The 20,561-nt window shown below is 32.2% G+C and overlaps 3 protein-coding genes and 1 long non-coding RNA gene across 4 annotated transcripts; 3 read left to right on the top strand and 1 right to left on the bottom strand.

The window, feature by feature from the left end:
* Positions 1 to 1,845: 1,845 nt before the first annotated feature.
* Positions 1,846 to 4,741, top strand: LOC145158924 (triosephosphate isomerase, cytosolic). The gene is made up of 9 exons (XM_079077780.1): positions 1,846 to 1,998; positions 2,750 to 2,825; positions 2,954 to 3,077; positions 3,202 to 3,286; positions 3,418 to 3,550; positions 3,741 to 3,835; positions 4,010 to 4,088; positions 4,253 to 4,335; positions 4,487 to 4,741. Exons 1-9 carry the CDS (start codon positions 1,960 to 1,962, stop codon positions 4,535 to 4,537), a joined length of 765 nt encoding a protein of 254 aa, XP_078933906.1. The 5' UTR covers positions 1,846 to 1,959; the 3' UTR covers positions 4,538 to 4,741.
* A 1,035-nt stretch (positions 4,742 to 5,776) lies between these two features.
* LOC145156258 (uncharacterized) lies at positions 5,777 to 6,431 on the top strand. The gene is made up of 3 exons (XR_013736572.1): positions 5,777 to 5,971; positions 6,055 to 6,282; positions 6,384 to 6,431. It is a non-coding gene; the product is annotated as an uncharacterized LOC145156258 (long non-coding RNA).
* Positions 6,432 to 9,467: 3,036 nt separating this feature from the next.
* On the bottom strand, positions 9,468 to 14,885 carry LOC145158923 (Pseudouridine synthase family protein). Its single transcript, XM_079077779.1, has 15 exons — positions 14,677 to 14,885; positions 13,407 to 13,789; positions 13,209 to 13,329; positions 12,901 to 13,015; positions 12,670 to 12,752; positions 12,507 to 12,578; positions 12,140 to 12,208; positions 11,975 to 12,055; positions 11,770 to 11,889; positions 11,378 to 11,452; positions 10,926 to 11,006; positions 10,561 to 10,634; positions 10,404 to 10,464; positions 10,108 to 10,163; positions 9,468 to 9,824 (listed from the first exon to the last, which is right to left on the bottom strand). The coding sequence occupies exons 1-15, from the start codon at positions 14,812 to 14,814 to the stop codon at positions 9,743 to 9,745; spliced, it is 1,611 nt and encodes a 536-aa protein (XP_078933905.1). The 5' UTR covers positions 14,815 to 14,885; the 3' UTR covers positions 9,468 to 9,742.
* Positions 14,886 to 16,026: 1,141 nt separating this feature from the next.
* On the top strand, positions 16,027 to 19,598 carry ECH2 (enoyl-CoA hydratase 2). Its single transcript, XM_079077778.1, has 12 exons — positions 16,027 to 16,174; positions 16,266 to 16,341; positions 16,588 to 16,610; positions 16,703 to 16,808; positions 16,892 to 16,962; positions 17,374 to 17,446; positions 17,638 to 17,677; positions 17,791 to 17,863; positions 17,964 to 18,111; positions 18,854 to 18,924; positions 19,018 to 19,191; positions 19,328 to 19,598. Exons 2-12 carry the CDS (start codon positions 16,285 to 16,287, stop codon positions 19,416 to 19,418), a joined length of 927 nt encoding a protein of 308 aa, XP_078933904.1. The 5' UTR covers positions 16,027 to 16,174; positions 16,266 to 16,284; the 3' UTR covers positions 19,419 to 19,598.
* Positions 19,599 to 20,561: the final 963 nt, after the last annotated feature.

Here is a 20,561-nt window from a genome sequence, read left to right as displayed (position 1 = left end):
GGGCTCTAATTGGACCCACATTCATCAAACCATAGCATTTGGGCCTAAAATAACTCACTTTATTATCATGGGCCTAATGGGTCGTAAATGGGTTCATAAGCCCTATTGGGCCGTAAACCCCATTCCTTCCTCATTTTTGGGCCGTAAACCCCATTCCTTCATCACCTTTGGGCCGTAAACCCATAAGAAGGGCCCAATGGACCGAGAACCATCTTATTGGGCCTATTATCTTGAAAACGTTCAATATTAGCCCAAGTTTTCCTTTTTGCTCTTACTTCTACCTCTCATTCTCGGTTATATATATATATATATATATATATATATATATATATATATATATATATATATATATATATATGTGTGTGTGTATAAAAAAAAGAGAAAAACCCAATTAATCAAAACTTGACACCTCAAAATGGACTAGAGGTTATCTAGGCAAATTATCCCTCAAGTATCAAGAAAATCTCATGTATCTATGCATAATCCATCACCTCTCTCTCTCTTCTTCCTTCTCTTCTTATTTTCGGCCAAACTTCCCCTCACTCATCACTCTTCATTCCAACTTCAAAACCCTACTAAATTACTTTCAAAACCATTTTGTAATCAACTGAAACCTAAATCACATTCCAACCATTCCAACCATTTAAAGACAATCATAAAAAATGTTGTCAATGGGTAATATAGTCATTTTGTACTATCAGTTAGATGCAAAATCAAACAGCAAGTTTCAGTCAGAAGTTTACTCAGTCAGAACTTTGAACTCGATCAGCTTCTAACCCAGTCAGCTCTAACTCAATGGACAACTATCAAACGACCCCTAACTTATTCTCTTATCCATTTCACTATTATTGTTTCGCACTACCATAAGTACTTAACGTGTAACTAAACCTTTGAGGATGTTAATTGATTCTTCAATGTTTCATTATGTAAGTTTTTATTAAGAAAACCCAAAGTATTTCCATAAAAAAGCAAAAACAATCCCAACCTTAGTATTTCGTTTCAATTAAACTAGAAAATATTTTCAATACTTAATTCAATTAAAATATCATCAAATTAAATAACCTGTTTTCTATGAAATTCACATGTCACACATATGAACGAACTTGCAAAGAATTTCAGCTTAATTTGTGTTGTATGTATTTTCCATATTTTTATTAGAAATGTTTAGGTAGACTTGATTTGACAAACACAATTTATAATCAACTGAAACCTAAATTACATCATCTTATATCAATATAAAAAAAATAAGTTGTTCACCGGACAAAACAAGAAAGAACTAAAACTGAATCTAGAACTAGACCCATGCAAAAGTTTAAACCGCATTCAAATGGAAGATTATAAAATGACATCTTCCAGGTTTGAAAAGTAAAAAACCTAAATAAAACTAGTTCCGTTTGAGATTTGACATGGGTAGACAACCGGTTTTTTAAACTATCTTAAATTTAGATTTTTTTTCTTAAAAATATATAGAACTAAGAATGAATTATATATAAATTTTTAAGAACAACAAATATAAGTTATATAACCGTACACTTTGATTTGACTTTTTTTTATGGGTTTGGACCTATTTTTGCACACCATGAATAATGTTAATGGTTGGAAAAAATAGTAAAATTCGAGATAAACAAGAGAAATAGGCCCAAATCCACCAAGCAAACTCAATCCACCGTGAACCGGTTTTCTGTTGCGTCAAAGAAAACCCGTGAGCTAACTATAAACCGGCTACAGTACTAATTTACTAAAATACTCCTCAATATACATCACTCAGTCTCAGAATAAAGCATATTCTCGGATCCTCTCACCTTTACCAAGGGTACTTCCGTCTTTTCACTAATCTGGCGATCCACAGATTCGATATAAATAGGCGATTCTTATCTGTGTGATCTGCGTTGGACTTTACCTAATCTCATCGGAGTTTTCGAGTTTTCTTTCTCTGCAAGTCGAATTTTTTTGATCAAAATGGGTCGTAAGTTTTTCGTTGGTGGTAACTGGAAATGCGTAAGTATCTGATCTCAGTTCTTGTTGTAAATCAAGCACATGAACGCAAATTTGATCGTGTTTTTAGTTTATCGTCTATGATCTAGTTAGATTCGTGTTTGATGAACTATTCTATTTTTTTAATCGCAAAGTTTTATTTTCACTGTATTGACAAATCTGATTTTCGAGTGAAGTAAGCAGATTCCTCCTTGATGAACTCTTTTAACTTAACACTATACTCTTTTTTCGTTTCATTTTCACTGTATCAACGAATCTGTTTTTCGAGCTAAGTGATAGTAGCCATATGCTCGTATCGAGGTTCGATTGAGTAGATCTTGATATGCACATTTTGGATCCGAATTTAGTTCGAGAAAATGTTTTCTGAAAGGATCAGGTAAAGGAAAATCACAGGATACGCATCAATTAGTACTGATTTGATGATTTCTTGTCTACTTTTCTGCTTAATAATAAATTTACTGGAAATTTATGTCAAATGCATTGAGCATACTTTGCATTTGCTAGATGATGCGATCACGGTTTTATGGATTAGTAAGGCGAGATAAATTTCATTTTGATTATGGATTTAAAAAGTGATAAGTTTGATTAAAAAGTCAACAGTGATGATCTGATTTCTATACAGAAAGAAACATACTCTTTGAATGCAATGGTGTTTCTCTGTTTTAGTGTTAACGTATACTTACTTGTGGTAGGATATAATATGAGTATTGAATTTGGAAATCTCATTTTGCTGATTTGATATTTCATTTGGTAGAATGGAACTGCCGAGGATGTGAAGAAGATTGTGGCTACACTTAATGCTGGTCAAATTCCATCCACCGATGTTGTTGGTAAGTAACCTACATATGATATCTGCCCCAAGTTCTTCGTGAAGGCATAGATCTTATATGTATAACCTCTGAATCTTGTAAGGTATTCATCTTATGTCTCAATTCTCAACAATCCTTTATTCTTGCAGAGGTGGTGGTGAGCCCTCCTTTTGTGTTTCTTACCTCTGTTAAAAGTGAATTGAGGCCTGAAATCCAAGTTGCAGCTCAAAATTGTTGGGTTAAGAAGGGTGGTGCATTCACCGGTGAGGTTAGGTATGTTTCAAAGTGTCATTTACCATCCATTTTTTTTTTTTTGCTAAAACTTTTCAATTTCCTATTTATGATTTGTTCTTCTTGATTCTTACTAAATACTGAAGATGGTTTTCTATATTTTCAGTGCTGAGATGCTTGCCAATTTGGGCATCCCTTGGGTCATCCTAGGTCACTCTGAAAGGAGAGCCCTATTGAATGAAACTAATGAGGTACCCTTTTCGTTGTGTAGATTTTACTCAGCCTATTCAAATCAATACACACTTTTCCTTGTGAACATCTTAATCAGTGTTGTATGCAAGTTACTGAAAAAGTTTTTTTTTCTTTTTATTTTTTCATTCAGTTTGTTGGAGACAAGGTTGCATACGCACTATCTCAAGGTTTGAAGGTTATTGCTTGTGTTGGGGAGACTCTTGAGCAACGAGAAGCTGGAACCACCATGGAAGTTGTTGCTGCACAAACCAAGGCAATTGCTGGTAATTATTTTAAAACTAAACTTGCTTCTACTGTACACCATTATGTGTGTCAAAAATCAAAATCTTGTTTTATCTTGATATAATAAGTAACTTGCACACAAAAGTTATGATTTCGGTGTTTAATGCAAGAAATCACAATGTCTTTTCTATGTCACTTGTGATTTTGATTTTGGTAATTTTTTTGTTGCAGATAAAATCTCAAGTTGGGACAATGTTGTTTTGGCTTATGAGCCAGTTTGGGCTATTGGAACCGGAAAGGTTGCATCTCCAGCTCAGGCTCAAGAAGTAAGTGGGACCCAAATATAGTTTCTGCCTTCTAATAATTCACTTGAGCATCACAGAATCATCATCATATATAAATCTTCCTTTTTTATGCTAATTATAGCAACATACTTGCATGTTTTAAACATAATAAATAGTAAGAATTTAAGTTTCATTTCTCAACTTCCAATGTAACAGGTACATGCAGGATTGAGGAAATGGTTTAGTGACAATGTCAGTGCTGAAGTGTCTGCTTCAACCAGGATTATCTATGGAGGTATCTTTATTTTTCCACCTTGTCATTAATGATGTGTTTTGGGTGGAATTGGAATTTGTGATTTGGTTTCATGGACAGATATGTAAAATCACAATGTATTTTCATATTTTTATTTAATTTTGGTCTAAAAACATTGGCATGACAATATGACATTGACATTGCAGGATCTGTTAGTGGTTCCAATTGCAAGGAATTGGGAGGACAAACAGACGTTGATGGTTTCTTGGTTGGTGGAGCTTCCCTCAAGGTAAATTCTTGCTCTCTTTTTTCTTAATCAACTATTTTCTATAATGATCAAATCTTTGTAATTATTTTTTGAAAAAGTCCAAGTTAAAACTAGGGAGCAAAATTTCAAATTCTCATTTTGTTCTAATTGTTTGTTTGGTCTATTATAATAGCCGGAGTTCATTGACATCATCAAGGCTGCTGAAGTGAAGAAGAGTGCATAAGTTTTTTTGTACAATTCGCCAAGGTTTTTTTTAGTAATTGTATTTTGTTGTTTGAAATAAGCATATGACAAATGTTTGGTGAGCACTAGATGCTACAAGTGACACCATGTGGTTTTTTGGTCAATAACTCAGCACTACGTTGTTCCTTTTTGTGAAAAGCTATGAGATGGGTGATATAAGAACCACCAGAAGTTGATAATTTTATAGTCTGTGTAGACATTTCAGAACCATTTTTTTTGGGTATTTTTCTTTTTGCTTATTCTTATGTTGGCATATATGAATGCATCCTTTTTTGTGTGTTGAGAACTCTTCAAAAACTTCTGTTATTCTGTTGCATTTATGTGTTTGAAAGAATCTTGAGATAAGCATCGCTTGGGACTAGAAATCCACGGGATGAAGGGATCTATAGAAGTGATGAAAAACCTAATTGATAAGATTATTGAACAAAGAATAAAAGTAAGTTTTATTTGTGGAACTCGAGTATCTGAAAGAGCTTTCCAATTAATCCTTAATTGTCAAAATACGATCAGGCAACGATGAATAGTGAATTTCTCATGTTGGTGCTTAGACCAAAGGGTGTGGTGCCATAGAAATCATATTTTTTTTTCTCGTCATTGTGGTTTTTTTGCCACAAACTAGGTCTGGTGTCATTTTTTTTAACAATATAATTTAAATAAAAATTTCAATTTTAATATACAAAAGATAACATTTCATTACTTAAAAATAAAAAACCTTGCATTACTTAATATATATATATATATATATATATATATATATATATATATATATATATATATATATATATATATACCCTAATCTAATAAATATGTAGATTTTTGTCACGTGTCATTCTTTCTTTAAGCCCTCCCAATCGATTTTTCCCGCTCAAAATACCAAAGTGATTTTCCCCAAATGCCCTCTGCTTCAGCTTTAATATTGACGTTTGAATTGATATACAAAATTATCGGCAATCAGTTTCGAATTCGATAGCAAGAAATCAGCAATTTCATATCAAGAAATAAGGAATCATAATCATATCTAAACTTAATCACATGTGTTTTGCATCTAATCTATCTGCTAGGTTTTCTTTTTGAATAGGGATAAAATAAGTAGGAAACACATCTATATTTTTTTCTTTGTTTATTAGTAAGTGCTGAAGCTTTTGAGCTTTACTGGATTTCTTTGTTTATTAGTAAGTGCTGAGACTTTTGAAGATCCTCACTTGGTTGTTTACTGGATTTCTTTGTTTATTAGTAAGTGTTGAGACTTTTGAAGATCCTCACTTGGTTGCTCACTTGCTTGCATCCTCACTCTGTGGGAATTTTACTACCATTTATAGTGCATCAATCTTGATTTCTTGCAAGTTTTGGTGATAACTGTCATCGATTACCAATGGAATTTGAGGGTACAGGCGAAGAGCCAAGATTACTTTAGGTAATTGATGAATATAGTAAAGATAGTTTCAAATACATGATATCTTAATTTTCTCATTTTCTTTGAATTTCATTTACCTGCAGATATGCAATGATGCTAAATTCTTATGCTTTTTGGATACCCACTTTTGAACTGTGAGTAAAGTATAATGGGCATAGCTATGATAGAAAGAACTTTAAGGATGGATGGTTCAGGAAAGATCTCAAATTAGTGATGTAATTTTAATTGATAATGCTTTAGGGAAGATCATTTTTTCTGTATTTGTCCCAGTTTTGCTTATTGGTATACCCAAGTTGTAGATTGCAAGGATGGTATACCCTTCCTTACTCCTTATTTTTTTTACTACTATGAGGAATAGTGTTGAGGGTTATTATATGGTACTAATGGTAGTGTCTTGCAATATTTTTGTCAGGTGGAAAGGTTGTGATGAATTTGGACACTTTTACCCTTTATTCCGAGGTATGACGTATGAATTCATCACTTAATGTGTATTTTTCATATTTTCTAATAACTTTATATAAATTTTCATCCAAAACCTAGAATTGATTTTACATTGAAAGGTGTTGATGGAAGTTTAACCCCATTCCTGGACTTGCTGAAATGATTGATGTAAGTTTGATTATAAATGGTAACATTTGTTTTTTATTTTTTGTAGGATATTGTATATATATATATATATATATATATATATATATATATATATATGCTTCAATGGCCCAAATTGTTGTTGTCACATGGATACAATGTGATATTGGTTTTCAATTAGTTTGCAAATTCTGGTGGAATCCTACACAATCGGAATTTGTGGTTCCATCCCATCTTGTGTTTGGTTGTTAAATTGATGGAATCCAATTCCACCAACTTCCTTCAGTTTCCAAGTTTAATGCTTTTCACAAGTCCTAGATATAGTTTGAATGAATTCAATTCAATTCCATTCTTTCTTTTTTCATTTATAAAAAAGAAAACTATCCTCTTTATATATTGAAAAAAATAACTAAGTTAAATTATAAAATTGTTTACATTTTATTATTGAATTTCGTTTCATACCCTACCAATGACGGATTACAATTCCTTCATAATCAAATTTCCTCATATTCAAATTTCCATTCCTCCCGGAAACATTTTGCGATTCATTCCAGCAAATAGATTTGAATATTGTTGCTTTTTTTTATTGCAAACCATTTATTATGTATTAGTTTTGCTATTTTAATTTGGCAATCCGTGTATCACACGGGTTTTAACATAGTATATATATATATATATATATATATATATATATATATATATATATATATATATATATATATATATATATATATATATATACATAGCATAAAAAACCACACAACCGATTAGAAATAACTAGAAATTTTAAACTTATTTAGCATAATGTTTTTTAATGTCAGTTTTCATTGCCAAAGCAATTTCGAGCTCTTTTTCGGTCATGTGCAATGTGTCCATCACTAGTACTTTCATGTCACTATCCCTTTGTTTCCGAATCTTGGTTTCGGAAGCAATTTGCAAAAATTTATTTATTCTTTCTTTTATACCCTTCATATCGTCGCCCATTTCTTTCAAGTCATCTAAATCTGTCGTTTTGTATTTGTTTTTGCGTTTTGCTTTGTCCTTTCCCATTAGTCAGGAAGGTGGTGTAACTTGAGCGAGTTCATCATCGTTGAGGTCGAACCCAACACGAGCATCTTATGTAATGTGGTCAGATTCAAATGTTAATGAGCGCTTTGAACCACTATCGATATGCTCGTCGGATGTTTGTTCATTTTCCATTTTTTGTTTTCTTTCACGACATTCCAAAACTCAATAAACTTGAACGCCTTCTTATTTTCTTGATGATATACTTTTAGAGCTTTCTTAAAATCACTTCATCACTTTCTCCGCTTTTTCATTGACATTTCATGTTACACAAATCATTAAACAACATGACTTCCTTGTTTGTTTTCCCCCATTTGAAGTACACTTAATGTTTTGAACGATACTCTGGAAGCTCATTCCTTCGTGGAACCTTTTTGTAACTCGCCTCAAAAAATGGTCATTTTTTTGGTCTTTTCATGTCTTCACATCTTTTGAAATATCGATTCATGATTGTGCTTATACTAACACTTCTTCGGGTTCCCATCCTTTGGTTTCCACCTTCTCTTTTCTTTTACTTGGTGCTTGAGTGGGTTGGGTTTCTCAAACGATTCGGGTTCGGAATCGAAAATGGGTGCTTGAGTTTCTTGAACAAATTCTGGTTGAGATAGAAAATCAAACAGATTAAAATCAGTGTCGGGTACAGTTTGTGTTTGTGTTTGTGTTGGTCGTTGTGAGAATTTGTGTGGATAATACGATAGCATACCATCATTGTGATAAAGCGGAGATGAATAAATCGGTTGGTGGAAGAAGACATGTTGAGAGTTTTGAAAAAAAAAAAGATAGTGAAAGATAGAAGAATTTGATTGTAGTTTGGTAAATTAGGGGTTGTAAAGTTCTATTTATAGGTAAAAAAGATTATAAAAAAAATTAAATTCAAATTTAAAAAAAATGACCGTTCAATGTTGGGAAAAGAGAAAGCAAAAGAGAGAAAGGTGCGACCAAAACTAGCCGCATACGGTGAGACTGCAGAGGAAACCGCATCCACACCCTTTGGTCTTAGACTTACAGAGGATCTTCAACAACCATAAAAAAATAACACCGAGACTTTCAAAGCTAAAAAAAAGTATACATTCAAGAAGCTTATGCGTTTTCCAATCATAGTGCATGCTAGTATGCACACTGAAGTTGTTTTATTACAAACTGTAGTTTTTTTCAAAAAAAAAAAAATTACAAATCTAGCCTAATATCTTAATGACTTTTTAAAAAAAACAACAAAAGAATCCGGTTTTTCTAAAAATAGTCATTGAAATCGTAGGTAGCTAGGCTGACTTGCGATTCTATACCCTCTAGCTGTGATTTTCCTCTACTTGGGCTGCAATTTGTCCCCAATTTCGGCTCATGGCCCGAAAATAAGGTATAAACGTATAGATATAAGAGTTATTTTTTTTTTTAGTTTTAAATTTCCCTTGAAATTGCAGGCCATCTGCGATTTCCTCTTATCTAACTACAATTTCCTCATGAATTTGGATATCTTTTTTATATCCCAATGGTAACAACATGACAAAAAACAATTTTTTTTATGCCACAATAATAATAATAATAATAACGATTCTGAAAGTCAGAATTAATTTACACCTTAGAACTCACATATGTAAGAATTAATTTGGAACCCCTTGGAGCCTATTAAAAGCACTCTTCAAAATCTAATTTCAGCTAGCTGGTGTGCAAATTAATTTACAACTTGCAATGAGATACAGGTCATTACATGGAAAAAATACAACCATGTTTTCTTCCCGTCATTTCATGCTCCCTTATGTGTCAATCAACAGAGACGAGATTCCCTCAGTTACAAAAACAAAGTAATTGCATGACATCCACTAAAAATCTGCAATAAAAATAGAAAATGTTTAAATGTAAGAAATAACAACGTACTTTTATAAATTTATTCTTATTACAGCATTGCATTTTGAAAAATACACCGAATTACACTAATGGCCATCCAAATACAAAGTCATTTCCACTGCTATAATTAATAAAAAAAAAAATTTAAGTTACATAATAGAAAGAAAAGAAATTAAAATGTTACAATAGACAAACAGATAAAAGTAGGTTGCTATTTCTTGCATTTAGTCCGATATTTTTCCACTTCAAAAATCCACCACATATGAAAGGAAACAATAGTCATTCGGTTAGGGTATCCATTTTGACATCTGTCACATCAAGTTGCAGAATTTCAGCCCTACACCCCAGAATAGAACCAATGCTGCAACATTGAAAATTATAATAATAAGAAAATCAGATAAATAGCAATTTACTAAAATTTACTAAATGGTTAAATTACACATCGAAAAGTTGAAAAATAGAAAGTTTGTTGCATTAATTATGTTTGCATGGGTTAATAAAATGGTGAAAGTAGTTGCATTTTTCTATTTGTGGTTAACCCTATGTAAATTTACATGGTTGCCCTTAATACAGAAAATGCTTTAGTGGCATATTTGTCAATATAATGACATGAAATTAAGTGGTTAAGAAAAGTGTTAATGTACCTAGGATTTGTACGTCCAAGATCTCCATGAACAAATTCTTTGATATAAGTTCCAGCCTGTTGATTAAAAAATAAAAGGAAAAACAATAATTATGGATTATATTTTAGATAATATTACAACAACTATAAATTGCATTTTCTTATGGTTATTAATTTGTTTGTATATTCGCATCCACCCATTTAGCAACCAAACACACCATGGAATGGAATCTTGAATTCCAATTCTGTCGGAATACGTCCTTAGTCTTACTATCATCTCTATTCAAACATAACTGAGAAATGAGAATAAAATCATACTTGGGTGCATAGATGAAGTAGAAAATACTGACAACTTCCAGCAATTTTCTCAATTTTCATCCTGCCATTAAAATTTTAAATATTATAAAAAACACATCAAAAAATATTAAATAACATATACAATAAAACTTATAATTTATAGATGCAGAGTTTGTACCAATGAATAGTCTTTTCACGATCCAAAGGACTTCGCCTATGAAGAACCCTAACCGGTGTTCTCTGCAAAACTTTCTGCAATACCCAAGGATTTTAGGGTTTAAAAATACAAGAAATAGCATTGTACTTTCATTGATTTTTATTTTTAATTATTATTATAGTACCTTAATAACATATTTTCATTTTACAATGTTGTATTTTGAAAAACATACCTAAGTACCTAACAATAGCAATATTACTAAAATACAAAACATGTTCCACTCATATAACGAGCTCAATTATTTAAAGTATAATGTGATAATAATAAAAACATATATAATGTTCATCAATAATAATAGATATTTTCAAGGGCCACATATAACTTACCAAGTCCTTGAGCGATGTCACAGCTTCCACATCATCATCACTAATAGGGCGAGATATCCACACTAAAGCAGCATATTGTTTCTAACATTTCACAAGAGAAAATACCCATGTTAAGAGCTAAATGCAAGAAATAGCAATGTACTTTCATTTATTTGTTTATTACAACATCATACTTTCATTTTTTCTATTTTCAATTTTTTTTCTGATTAGCATTGTCTTTTAAAATATATACGCAACTATAGCCTTGTATTGTTGGGTTTTTTTTTTCTTCTTATTAAGATATTGTACATGAAAAATCTACTGAATTATAGCAATGAAAATTTGTTTTGTATTTGGATAATGGGTAGATTTTTCAAAGTACAATGAAAGAAGAATGCCATAAATATAATAAACAAATACACAAAAAGTAGGTTGCTATTTCTACATTTAACCTTAAGTATACTATCAATTACCTGTTTTTCTGCTTCTCCTTCACGCATTAAACTCCATCCTTGACTCCCTACAACCTTGAGATGTCTTACTCTAACCTAGGTACACAATGTACTCAGTATGGATCCAAGTTTTAAATTACTTAGAAGACAATCAAAAGACATAAATGCCCTCAACATCCTCATCATAGAAAATAGCCCTAGAAATCTTTCTTGACCAGTCAAATCCAATGGGACAAAAACAAAAAAAAAATTACAATTTTTTGTTCCATCCAAAAAGGTAGGATAGGGACTCGCTTTCGATTGTGCAAAAGACGTAAATGCCCTCCTCGTCTCATGAGAAAACAAACAGCCCTAAAAAGCTTGTCCATTGTAACAGACATGACCTATATAAGTCCAAATTAAGCCTTACTCACCAGGTTACTTTCCAGACTATTTATCTTGTTTTCCATTTCCTTGATGGATACTTCAGAAGGGACAAAACGGGCATTTTGTATCTCAACCAAAAATGGCCTACCTGACCCCAACATCCTCACCTGAAAAGTACACAGCTTTCATGATCAGATCACCTTACAAAAAAAAGTCTAAAAAATTTACACTGAACAAAGAATGTATACATACATCTATATCCTCTCTCCCAGCAGCATGAAACTTGTAGCTATCACCATTACACATGGGAAGGATATTGCCACCAATAAGCTCCTAAAAAATCAGCCAATTTTTTCACAATTTTAAAAAAATAAAAGATGATTTCTTTTGCAAAATGAAAATTAAGCCAGTAAGTACCTCAACAGATGCCTCTCCCTTCCTTTCTTCATCAATTATCCAACGGGTCTGACTTACATTTCTTGAGAACTAACACAAAAAAAGAGCAGATTTGTTAGTAATATTAATTATTAAGTTTGAGTATCATTAAATTAAGTCAAAATAAACAACATTCAGTGGTATTAATTGCATCTACAACTGATTCCAATCCCTACAAGTCATTATCCATCCATCTGTTTAAACTGTTTCCTTTACTTTTATAGTTATATTATTATCTAAAATCATATTCAGTTAAATTAGGATCCAAAACTTGAAATTTACTTGACCTAAAACATAATTCCAACACCTATATCAGTCTATCAAAGTCAAAAGTTAAAACTTAAAATACCTTGAGATATCGACCACCAATGAAGACAGGTGCCCTAGAACAAACCAATGTCATGTGACAAGGTTGACCAACCTAAGAGAAAAGAGAATAAGACAAGATAAAGGTCAAACACCACAACACAACTCAAACTAATGCTTCATGAGACATTATATTTAGTATTTACCTTTCTCAATGGGGAATTAATGTCAGATACATCACCACTTTGCATTGTCCCATTGCTACATTTAACAAGTCCATTACTTTCATCTGCAATTGATCTTGTTAGTATATATTTTGAATTATACAGTTATTTGTGAGTTGGAAATTTTTTTAAACCTGTTATGTAAATTCAAATAGATGCAAATATAGACTTTGTTAAAATTTGGACAAAGAAGAATAAGTAAACCATACATGCCTGATTTTATTCTTTTATTCCCTTGGTTTTTCCCTGTCCTGTTTTCAGCAGATGTAGCATCAACATGTTCGTATGTCAAACGAATACGAAAATCACTACCACCTGATTTAACACCCTGCAATAATTGAATTTCATAAACAAAAAGCTTTTCTAAAATACCTTACTAAAAAAAATTAATGGAGTTTATCTTTTATATTGGTGTTTTATCTATAACAAGATTCATACACACGTTGAGCATGTAAAAGTCATAAGCATAAAGGAGGAAATTTTCTCCAAATGTGGTAAATATTTGAGGTAAGTCAAATTACCAATAGTTTTTCAAGGGGATGTGTCATAGATAGCTTGAGTGCATCCTTTACTGAAATGTGTTCAGATGAGAATTTCTCTTGAAACCAAACTTCAGAAGCATATTTTTTCTTCAAATACGACCTGAATAAGAAAATAAGAGGGAGTTAATGGTGATGAATTTGCTAGATTGAAAATCTAATTTGAGTTGATTAACTTACAGAATCACTTGTTCATTTTCTGTGATGAGTGTTGGCAACGAGACTTCGAGGGTAAAACTGGGAATTTCATGACCTTTCTCTTTCACACTTTCAGCAACTGCCATGGCAAAGTCTTCAGCATGATCCTTCCCCAATAAAGTATCTCTCTCATCAAGATAACTAAACTGCAAGACACCTAAGCAAACTGAACAAATACTTGACTTCACTTCTAACTCTGGAGATGAATGCAAACTCTTCACATCTACAGTTTCTTCGGTGCTCTTAATTGCCATATCTTCTGAATTTATAGCTTTTTTAATAATGGAATATATGGTTGGTGGTGGTAATAAAGCATAAATACCCTCATGAATGTTAAATAACCGAAAAATGCATCGGACACACACCTGCATAACATGAAACAAGTTCAGAAGCTCCATCATCACTGTATGCAAAGTAGCAATGCATAAATGCAGTAATCAGATCTCAAAAAGATATTAAGATCAGATGGATCTTTAGATAAAAATGCCTACCTAGTGAAACAATTTGATCATGTACTTTTATTCTTTGCTTGTATATTGGCGATATTTTTATACATGGAACCAACATTCAATAAACAAAACTAAAGTTCTCTGATGTCAAAGTACCCTTTAATTTGAATGTATCATTCATAGTTTCGTACATGTACATGCAGATGCAAAGGGTGTATCTATATGAGATTCTTGACAGGGGTTTATGATACCATTTAACAAATATATCTTTAACTATTATTCTCATGTTCTGGTTGGTTAACCAAATATCTTAAGAAATATATTCTTTTTGGATTCATTATACAGGGAAAAGTTGTTCACTGATCACAGCTCATGATTTGCTCAAATCATGAAACAGCTGTTAACGCCTTCTAATGAAACATACTATAGGCACTAAATTGAATGCCAAAATGTGTTTCACGAGAAAGCAAGCGCATTAGAAGTTCAATTTCGATTACAGGACTATCTGAAACAACAGTCTCAAACATGGTAAAATAAATAATACACAAAAAACGCTTCTCTGAAAATTCAGAAAGATTTAAAGTGTAGCTACTAGCTAGTAAGAGATTGAAGATACAAACACACGAGTCTCATGATCAGCTCTTTCGCAGGCGTATTAAAAATTAACATTGGTTATGAAACTTTCGGGTAAAAAATTGCCAAAATCTTAAACTTTGTTTAATATTCAATACAAATAAAATGTTCCCCTATAATTTCAGAAACCGCTCAAGTGTAACAAGAGATTGAAATAAAAACGCACAAACCTCGTGCGCAAACAGGTCTTTCACTGCGTGAGCAGGTAATTCCTGCACGGCATATCCAAGAAGCTTCATCTCGTCCGCGGCCGCTATTGCGGGATCTTGATCGTTAACAACCGGCGCGCTTACGGATTCGTCGGCCATTATCGGTTGGGGGTTTTACGTTAAGCGGCGAGGTTTTGAGTTTCATACGGGTTGAAACTGTTATGGACCTGTGTCTTTTGGTATAATAAATTCGCATATGGTACTTCTACTTCTTGTTAATGTTAGTTCAGCCCCTACATTGAATAGTGGTTAACCGTATGGAAAACGAAGTAGAAGGGTAGTTAACTATTAAAATTATTCAAAAAAAAAAAATTCATTGAAGTTTAATAAATATAAAAAATATCAGTAAACTATCGTATTTGTACACATAATATCATATAAGTATATCCTTTATAGTAACCAGTTACTTCATATTAATAAATCTATTTTACTGTTCAGTTAGTAAGTAGGCATACCGACTCAACATTAAATGATATATCCCACCTTAATGAATCGATTTAGGGAAAGAACCAATTTGTAGCAATCCTCGTGAACGACTTCTTCATCTTTCATGGCTTCTTCGTGTAAATCGGTGAGCTCTAGCTCAAATACACACATTTCCGAGACAAAGAGGTCACTTGATGATGCAAAGTCTTGTGATCGTGGGTACCATTCTCGAATTTAGACATCATTCATGAAGGCTAATCCTGGTAGAATGTTAAAGGTTTGTCCTAACTCATTGGTAAGTGTATCCGAAATTTTTGGTATATCCTTTTCCTAAATAATGGCTTGGTTATATGAATTACTTTTTGAATATGAAGGATTTAAAGAAGAAAAAAAATATAATTTTTGGGAATAGGTTGATGAAGATGAAGATCCAATAAACAAAAATATGAAATATGAAGCAAAAGCAGACTAATATGAAGATATCAGTTGTAATATCTCCCTCTTGCATGTAATACAATATTGTCCGCTTTAGGCTCCCGGTATGAAAATTATCTCGAGGTTCACTATAACGATCGAATATGTGAGTATTTAACTATACTTTATTCAGCGTATAGATACCGTTTTGGACATGGTACGTTTGAGCAAAGTCAAGAAAACAGATAAACGAAAGAGTGTAACGTACTACTAAAAAAGCTATTCTAAGTAGTTTTTTTAAAAAGTTATCTTATAAGTTAATTTTTAATTTGTCAGGCATCACAAACATAAAAAACTAAAAAAACAAACTAGTTATAGACAAATGTCCGCTTAAATTGACGCCGGAAGTGAGAGATCCACCTAACTACCCATCAATTTTACCGACACCTACATGGGCCAGGCTTATTTGACTTCTTGGAATGTTCAACGGCACGGAAGTCATAAAATTTTATCTCATACCTCGAACTGCGTAATATCATATAATCTCTTCTCCGACGCAAGTAAACTCTCTTCTTCAATCTATACTACTATCCTGCCAAGAAAATAAAATAGAGATTTGGTAAGAGTTTGAGTTCGAAAGTATTAGTTTCAATTGGTATCTGCTATTTGTAGCATTAATTTTAGTATTTCCTCTTCTGGTTATGTTTTAGATCACCAGGAGGAGCAATCATGAGTGACGATTCCATGATTAATCCAGAGCTTGTAATTGATTACAAATTCCCAGAGGTATAAAAAAATTCACCGTTTATCTCCATCCGCAATCAGTTATTTCAAATCACTTATGATTATTAGCTACTGCGATCATGCTATGTTGCAGAAAATAAACTTTTAACATATTGAAATCAGTCTTCGTTTTGAAATTCGTTGGTTGTAGTGGTAGCGATCCGTTTCTAGTTTAGGAACTATAAACTAAGCATAAATAATTTGACCACTATTGGTTTAATTTGACTTTATTCTGTTGTGTAATTGCAGACGACATACACCTATAATGAAAGGTAGGTTGAAATTATACACATCATTTGTAATTATCATTCCTCTTGACACTTGGATTTATTACTCATTGGTTGCTTTCTTTGAGGTAAAATAGAGATGTTGCAGTATACGCCCTAGGAATTGGAGCATGTAGCACAGATGCTTTAGATGATAAGGAGCTCAAATATGTTTACCATGAAGATGGGCAACAATCCATTCAGGTGTTACAAATTGGATAGAATTTCTTTTCAAAATCTTTCAGAGTTGATAATTTGAAAATTTTGTGGTGTTTCATCCTTTCTAGGTGCTTCCAACTTTTGCAGCTATCTTTTCCATTGGACTTATTAATAACCTAGAGCAGTTGCCAGGATTTATGTAAGTGTTACTATTATATTGCTAAAATATGTTGTGCACTTGTAGGTTAGTGCTGAATGATCATATTAACAACTGAATGATTGATTATGAAATGGAAAGGCTTACAAAAGGTGAACTCAACTGAATTTTGTCATGATCAATATCTACCAACTCAATAACCCTAACCTCCTGTTAAGCCTCAACTCAACCGATCTAACAAAGGAAATGACTTAAAGACCCTTAACCAATGCATTGACCTGATTTGACCTCCTTTACTTAACCTTGACCAGTTGACTTTCCCTTTCTTTGCATATCTAATCCTTATATGATGTACACCAAAATATAACCTATTTCACTTCATTGAATCGACTCTAACCTATTAAAACTTTTCTTCTTTGTAATTGTTTAAATCTTGTTTCTATATGTTTTTAGGTTTGATCCACGCCTTCTTTTACATGGCCAACAATATATTGAGATCTGCAAGCCCTTACCTTCTAATTGTTCCGTGAGAATCTGTTCCTTATTCTGTTATAAATACTATTCTATGTAACTATCCATGTGGGGTCAGTTATTTTACATGTAACCATTAAAATGTGCAAAATTACTATTTTATTAACATTTGCATTTAACCCTATATCTTATTGCTGCAGTATTCTTGGTGTCATTTACATCTTTTATTGTCCATTTCCTTTACAGATGCGGAACAAGGCAAGCATTGTAGGATTGCATGATAAAGGTTTGATCTAAATTCTAAATTCTCCATATATTTTTTATAGAAATAGTCAAGGGTAACATGGATACATAATTTCTTCAGTAAGAATTACTTCTTTAGTGTTCATTTTTCTATAGGTAAAGCTGCAATTCTTGAGTTTGAAGTTTTGAGTTATGAAAAAGAGACTGGTGAACTACTAAGCATGAACAGGTTAATACTTCTTGAATTATTAATGTAGAAATAAAAGGTGTCTACAAATGTTATCTATTTGTCACAGTTAGTTTATATTTATATTTTTTTTACTCTTCAGAACAACGGTTTATTTAAGGGGTGCTGGTGGATTCTCAAAATCATCTCAACCATATTCATTTTCTAAGTATCCAAAGGATCAAACAGCTTCAAAAACTCCAAAGACTCCACCTTTTGTAGTACATGAGGAACGTATTCAGCCATCACAGGTGCGTATAAGCTTTCCACTCTAAATCCATGAACATTTTGATATTTTTATTAGTCAAGATGTTTGTGGTAAAACCGTAAAATAAATGTAGAATATTAAAAAAAAGATTGAATTAGAATCGAAGCTTAGCTAATTATATTTTACAAGGCCATAACATAATACAGAAAAACACAATGTGCTTTGACCATTTTATCGATTTAGCCACTCTAGGATGAACAAACAAGAATATAATTGAGTAAATTACACGAATGGTCCCTATGGTTTGGGGTAATTTGCGCGTTTGGTCCCTAACTTATTTTTTTAACTCAGAATGTCCCTACTATTTGTTTTTGTTACGCACTTGGTCCATACTGTTTGTTTTTGTTACGCACTTGGTCCTTGTCTTACCTAAAAAGACTATTATTTAAATAGGGAAAAATGGTGGGGTAGGTAAGGTAATGTGAGGGGGTGGGGTTGGGGGTGTGTTTATTTAAATAAATTAAAAAATCAAGAGTAAAATTGTCTTTTTACGTAAAATAGGGACCAAACGCGTAACAAAAACAAACAGTAGGGACCTTCCGAGTTAAAAAAATAAGTTAGGGACCAAACGCGCAAATTGCCCTAAACCATAGGGACCATTCGTGTAATTTACTCAAAATAATTTATACTTCTACCAAAAAGGGAATAAAGAACAATGTTTGACTTTATCTTATCATTTTGTGTTTTGTTAACAGAAAACAAGAACTAAATCCTTTATTATGTAGGCACTGCTTTACAGGCTCTCTGGTGATTACAACCCTTTGCATGCAGATCCTAATATTGCAGAAGTAGCAGGGTATGTGTATTGGCTACTTAAATGTTGTCTATTTATGAGCTAAATACCAGAAATAACTAATATTTAAAGCTGATATAATTTACTTGTGTGAAGGTTTTCACGCCCTATTCTTCATGGACTTTGCACAATGGGATTCACTGTTAGGGCTATTATTAGAACCATTTGCAATGGAGATGCAAGCCTTGTGAAAGCCATTTCAGGCCGATTTCTGTTGCATGTTTACCCTGGTGAAACATTGATCATTGAAATGTGGCCTCAAGGATCCAGGTATTAATTAATTAATTAATTATACTCTTTTTCTTTTGTTTAAAAAAAAAAAAAACAAATTTGATTCGTTAGAGATAAAATTTGTTCGAAATCGACATGTTTTTGTTTTTAAAGTAATCGAATAAAAAATTTGCAGAGTTTTATATCAGACAAAGGTTAAAGAAAGAAACAGAGCAGTGCTTGCTGGATTTGTTGACCTCAATCATTCAAGAACTTCATCTCTGTGAGTTTTATATCAGACAAAAGTCAAGGCAAGTATCTTTTCGTTTTTCTGTGTAAGAAATGTAATAGAAGCTTGAGATTCTTGTGTTCTGCATTTATTAATAGTTATACTGTCTGTCTGTTGTTATAATTTAAGGTTCTGAAGTTAAATATATGATCCAATAAGAAGTCTCTACATTTGTTTCTGTCTTCATGCTTTAGTAGACACTGTTTTTTACTTTTTGACTTAACGGGGGCTAGACTTAAGGTGATGTTTCTTTTTAACTTAACGGGGTTAATAAGTTAAGCACTTACTCTAGATAGCTATTTATGGTTGTTTGTTTTTTGCTTAATCTGCACATAATGACTTAATGGGTTAAGCCAAAAAAACAAAAAATAAAAAAAAAAGACATCATTTATTAACCTATATGCCCTTCTTCTTTTACCCCCAACCCCTCATGTTAAATTGATGACTAATTGACTACTGCTAAAAAAATGTTGGAATGCAAAGATAAAATGATCATTTAGTCTCATTCAGACACGTTTTATTCGATCATGAAAAGGAAAAGAAATAGACTTTATGTATACTAACATTTTATCAATATATACATTGTTACACATTCAGTCACTTTACCTACACATGAATTTATGGAGAAAAAAAGAACCCTGATAGTAGAAAGAACGATTTAATAGAGAAACTCAGGAAAATGAGACTTCCCTCTATTGCTCAAAGTCTGCAATCATTTTCTCTCAGTGTTTTGATAAATTCATTATGATTTTGGTTATCTTTTTTTAGTTTTGATAGACACCAAATTCATAACGAAACTACTTCGAAAGAATCAAATCTACAATTTTTCTTAAGGTTCGAGTCTTAACCAAAGAAAATAACAAAACACAAATACCATTTCTGCAATTTTGTCATGAACTTTTCATATAAAGTTGCAAAACATGATTAACAATTAGTTATTTGATTATTACAACTTCAATTCAAACAGTATGAACACATCCAAACACTATACTAGACATCCTCTATTGTTATATGATTATTTGCTTTTGATAATTTAATATCATATAATTATTTTCTAAATGTTCATCTTAAACACACATTACTTACTTATAAAGCTAACAAATAAGACATGTAAGAAACAATTACCAATTTTGTCCCAAAC

Source organism: Lactuca virosa, chromosome 2 (genome assembly GCF_052849685.1).
Source record: "Lactuca virosa cultivar CGN04683 chromosome 2, Lactuca_virosa_CGN04683_v6, whole genome shotgun sequence".
NCBI lineage: Eukaryota > Viridiplantae > Streptophyta > Magnoliopsida > Asterales > Asteraceae > Lactuca > Lactuca virosa.
This window is presented reverse-complemented; position numbering and strand designations above follow the sequence as displayed.

Coding starts and splice junctions, on each gene's coding strand:
- ECH2 (XM_079077778.1), top strand. CDS start 16,285: ATGAGTGACGATTCCATGATTAATCCAGAGCTTGTAATTGATTACAAA. Junction 17,447..17,637: donor CCTTACCTTCTAATTGTTCC/GTGAGAATCTGT, acceptor TTTCCTTTACAG/ATGCGGAACAAGGCAAGCAT. Junction 17,864..17,963: donor GAACTACTAAGCATGAACAG/GTTAATACTTCT, acceptor TTTACTCTTCAG/AACAACGGTTTATTTAAGGG.
- LOC145158923 (XM_079077779.1), bottom strand. CDS start 14,814: ATGGCCGACGAATCCGTAAGCGCGCCGGTTGTTAACGATCAAGATCCC. Junction 13,330..13,406: donor GAAAATGAACAAGTGATTCT/GTAAGTTAATCA, acceptor TTTCTTATTCAG/GTCGTATTTGAAGAAAAAAT. Junction 11,007..11,377: donor AAGGAGAAGCAGAAAAACAG/GTAATTGATAGT, acceptor GTGAAATGTTAG/AAACAATATGCTGCTTTAGT.
- LOC145158924 (XM_079077780.1), top strand. CDS start 1,960: ATGGGTCGTAAGTTTTTCGTTGGTGGTAACTGGAAATGC. Junction 3,078..3,201: donor GCATTCACCGGTGAGGTTAG/GTATGTTTCAAA, acceptor CTATATTTTCAG/TGCTGAGATGCTTGCCAATT. Junction 3,287..3,417: donor TATTGAATGAAACTAATGAG/GTACCCTTTTCG, acceptor TTTTTCATTCAG/TTTGTTGGAGACAAGGTTGC.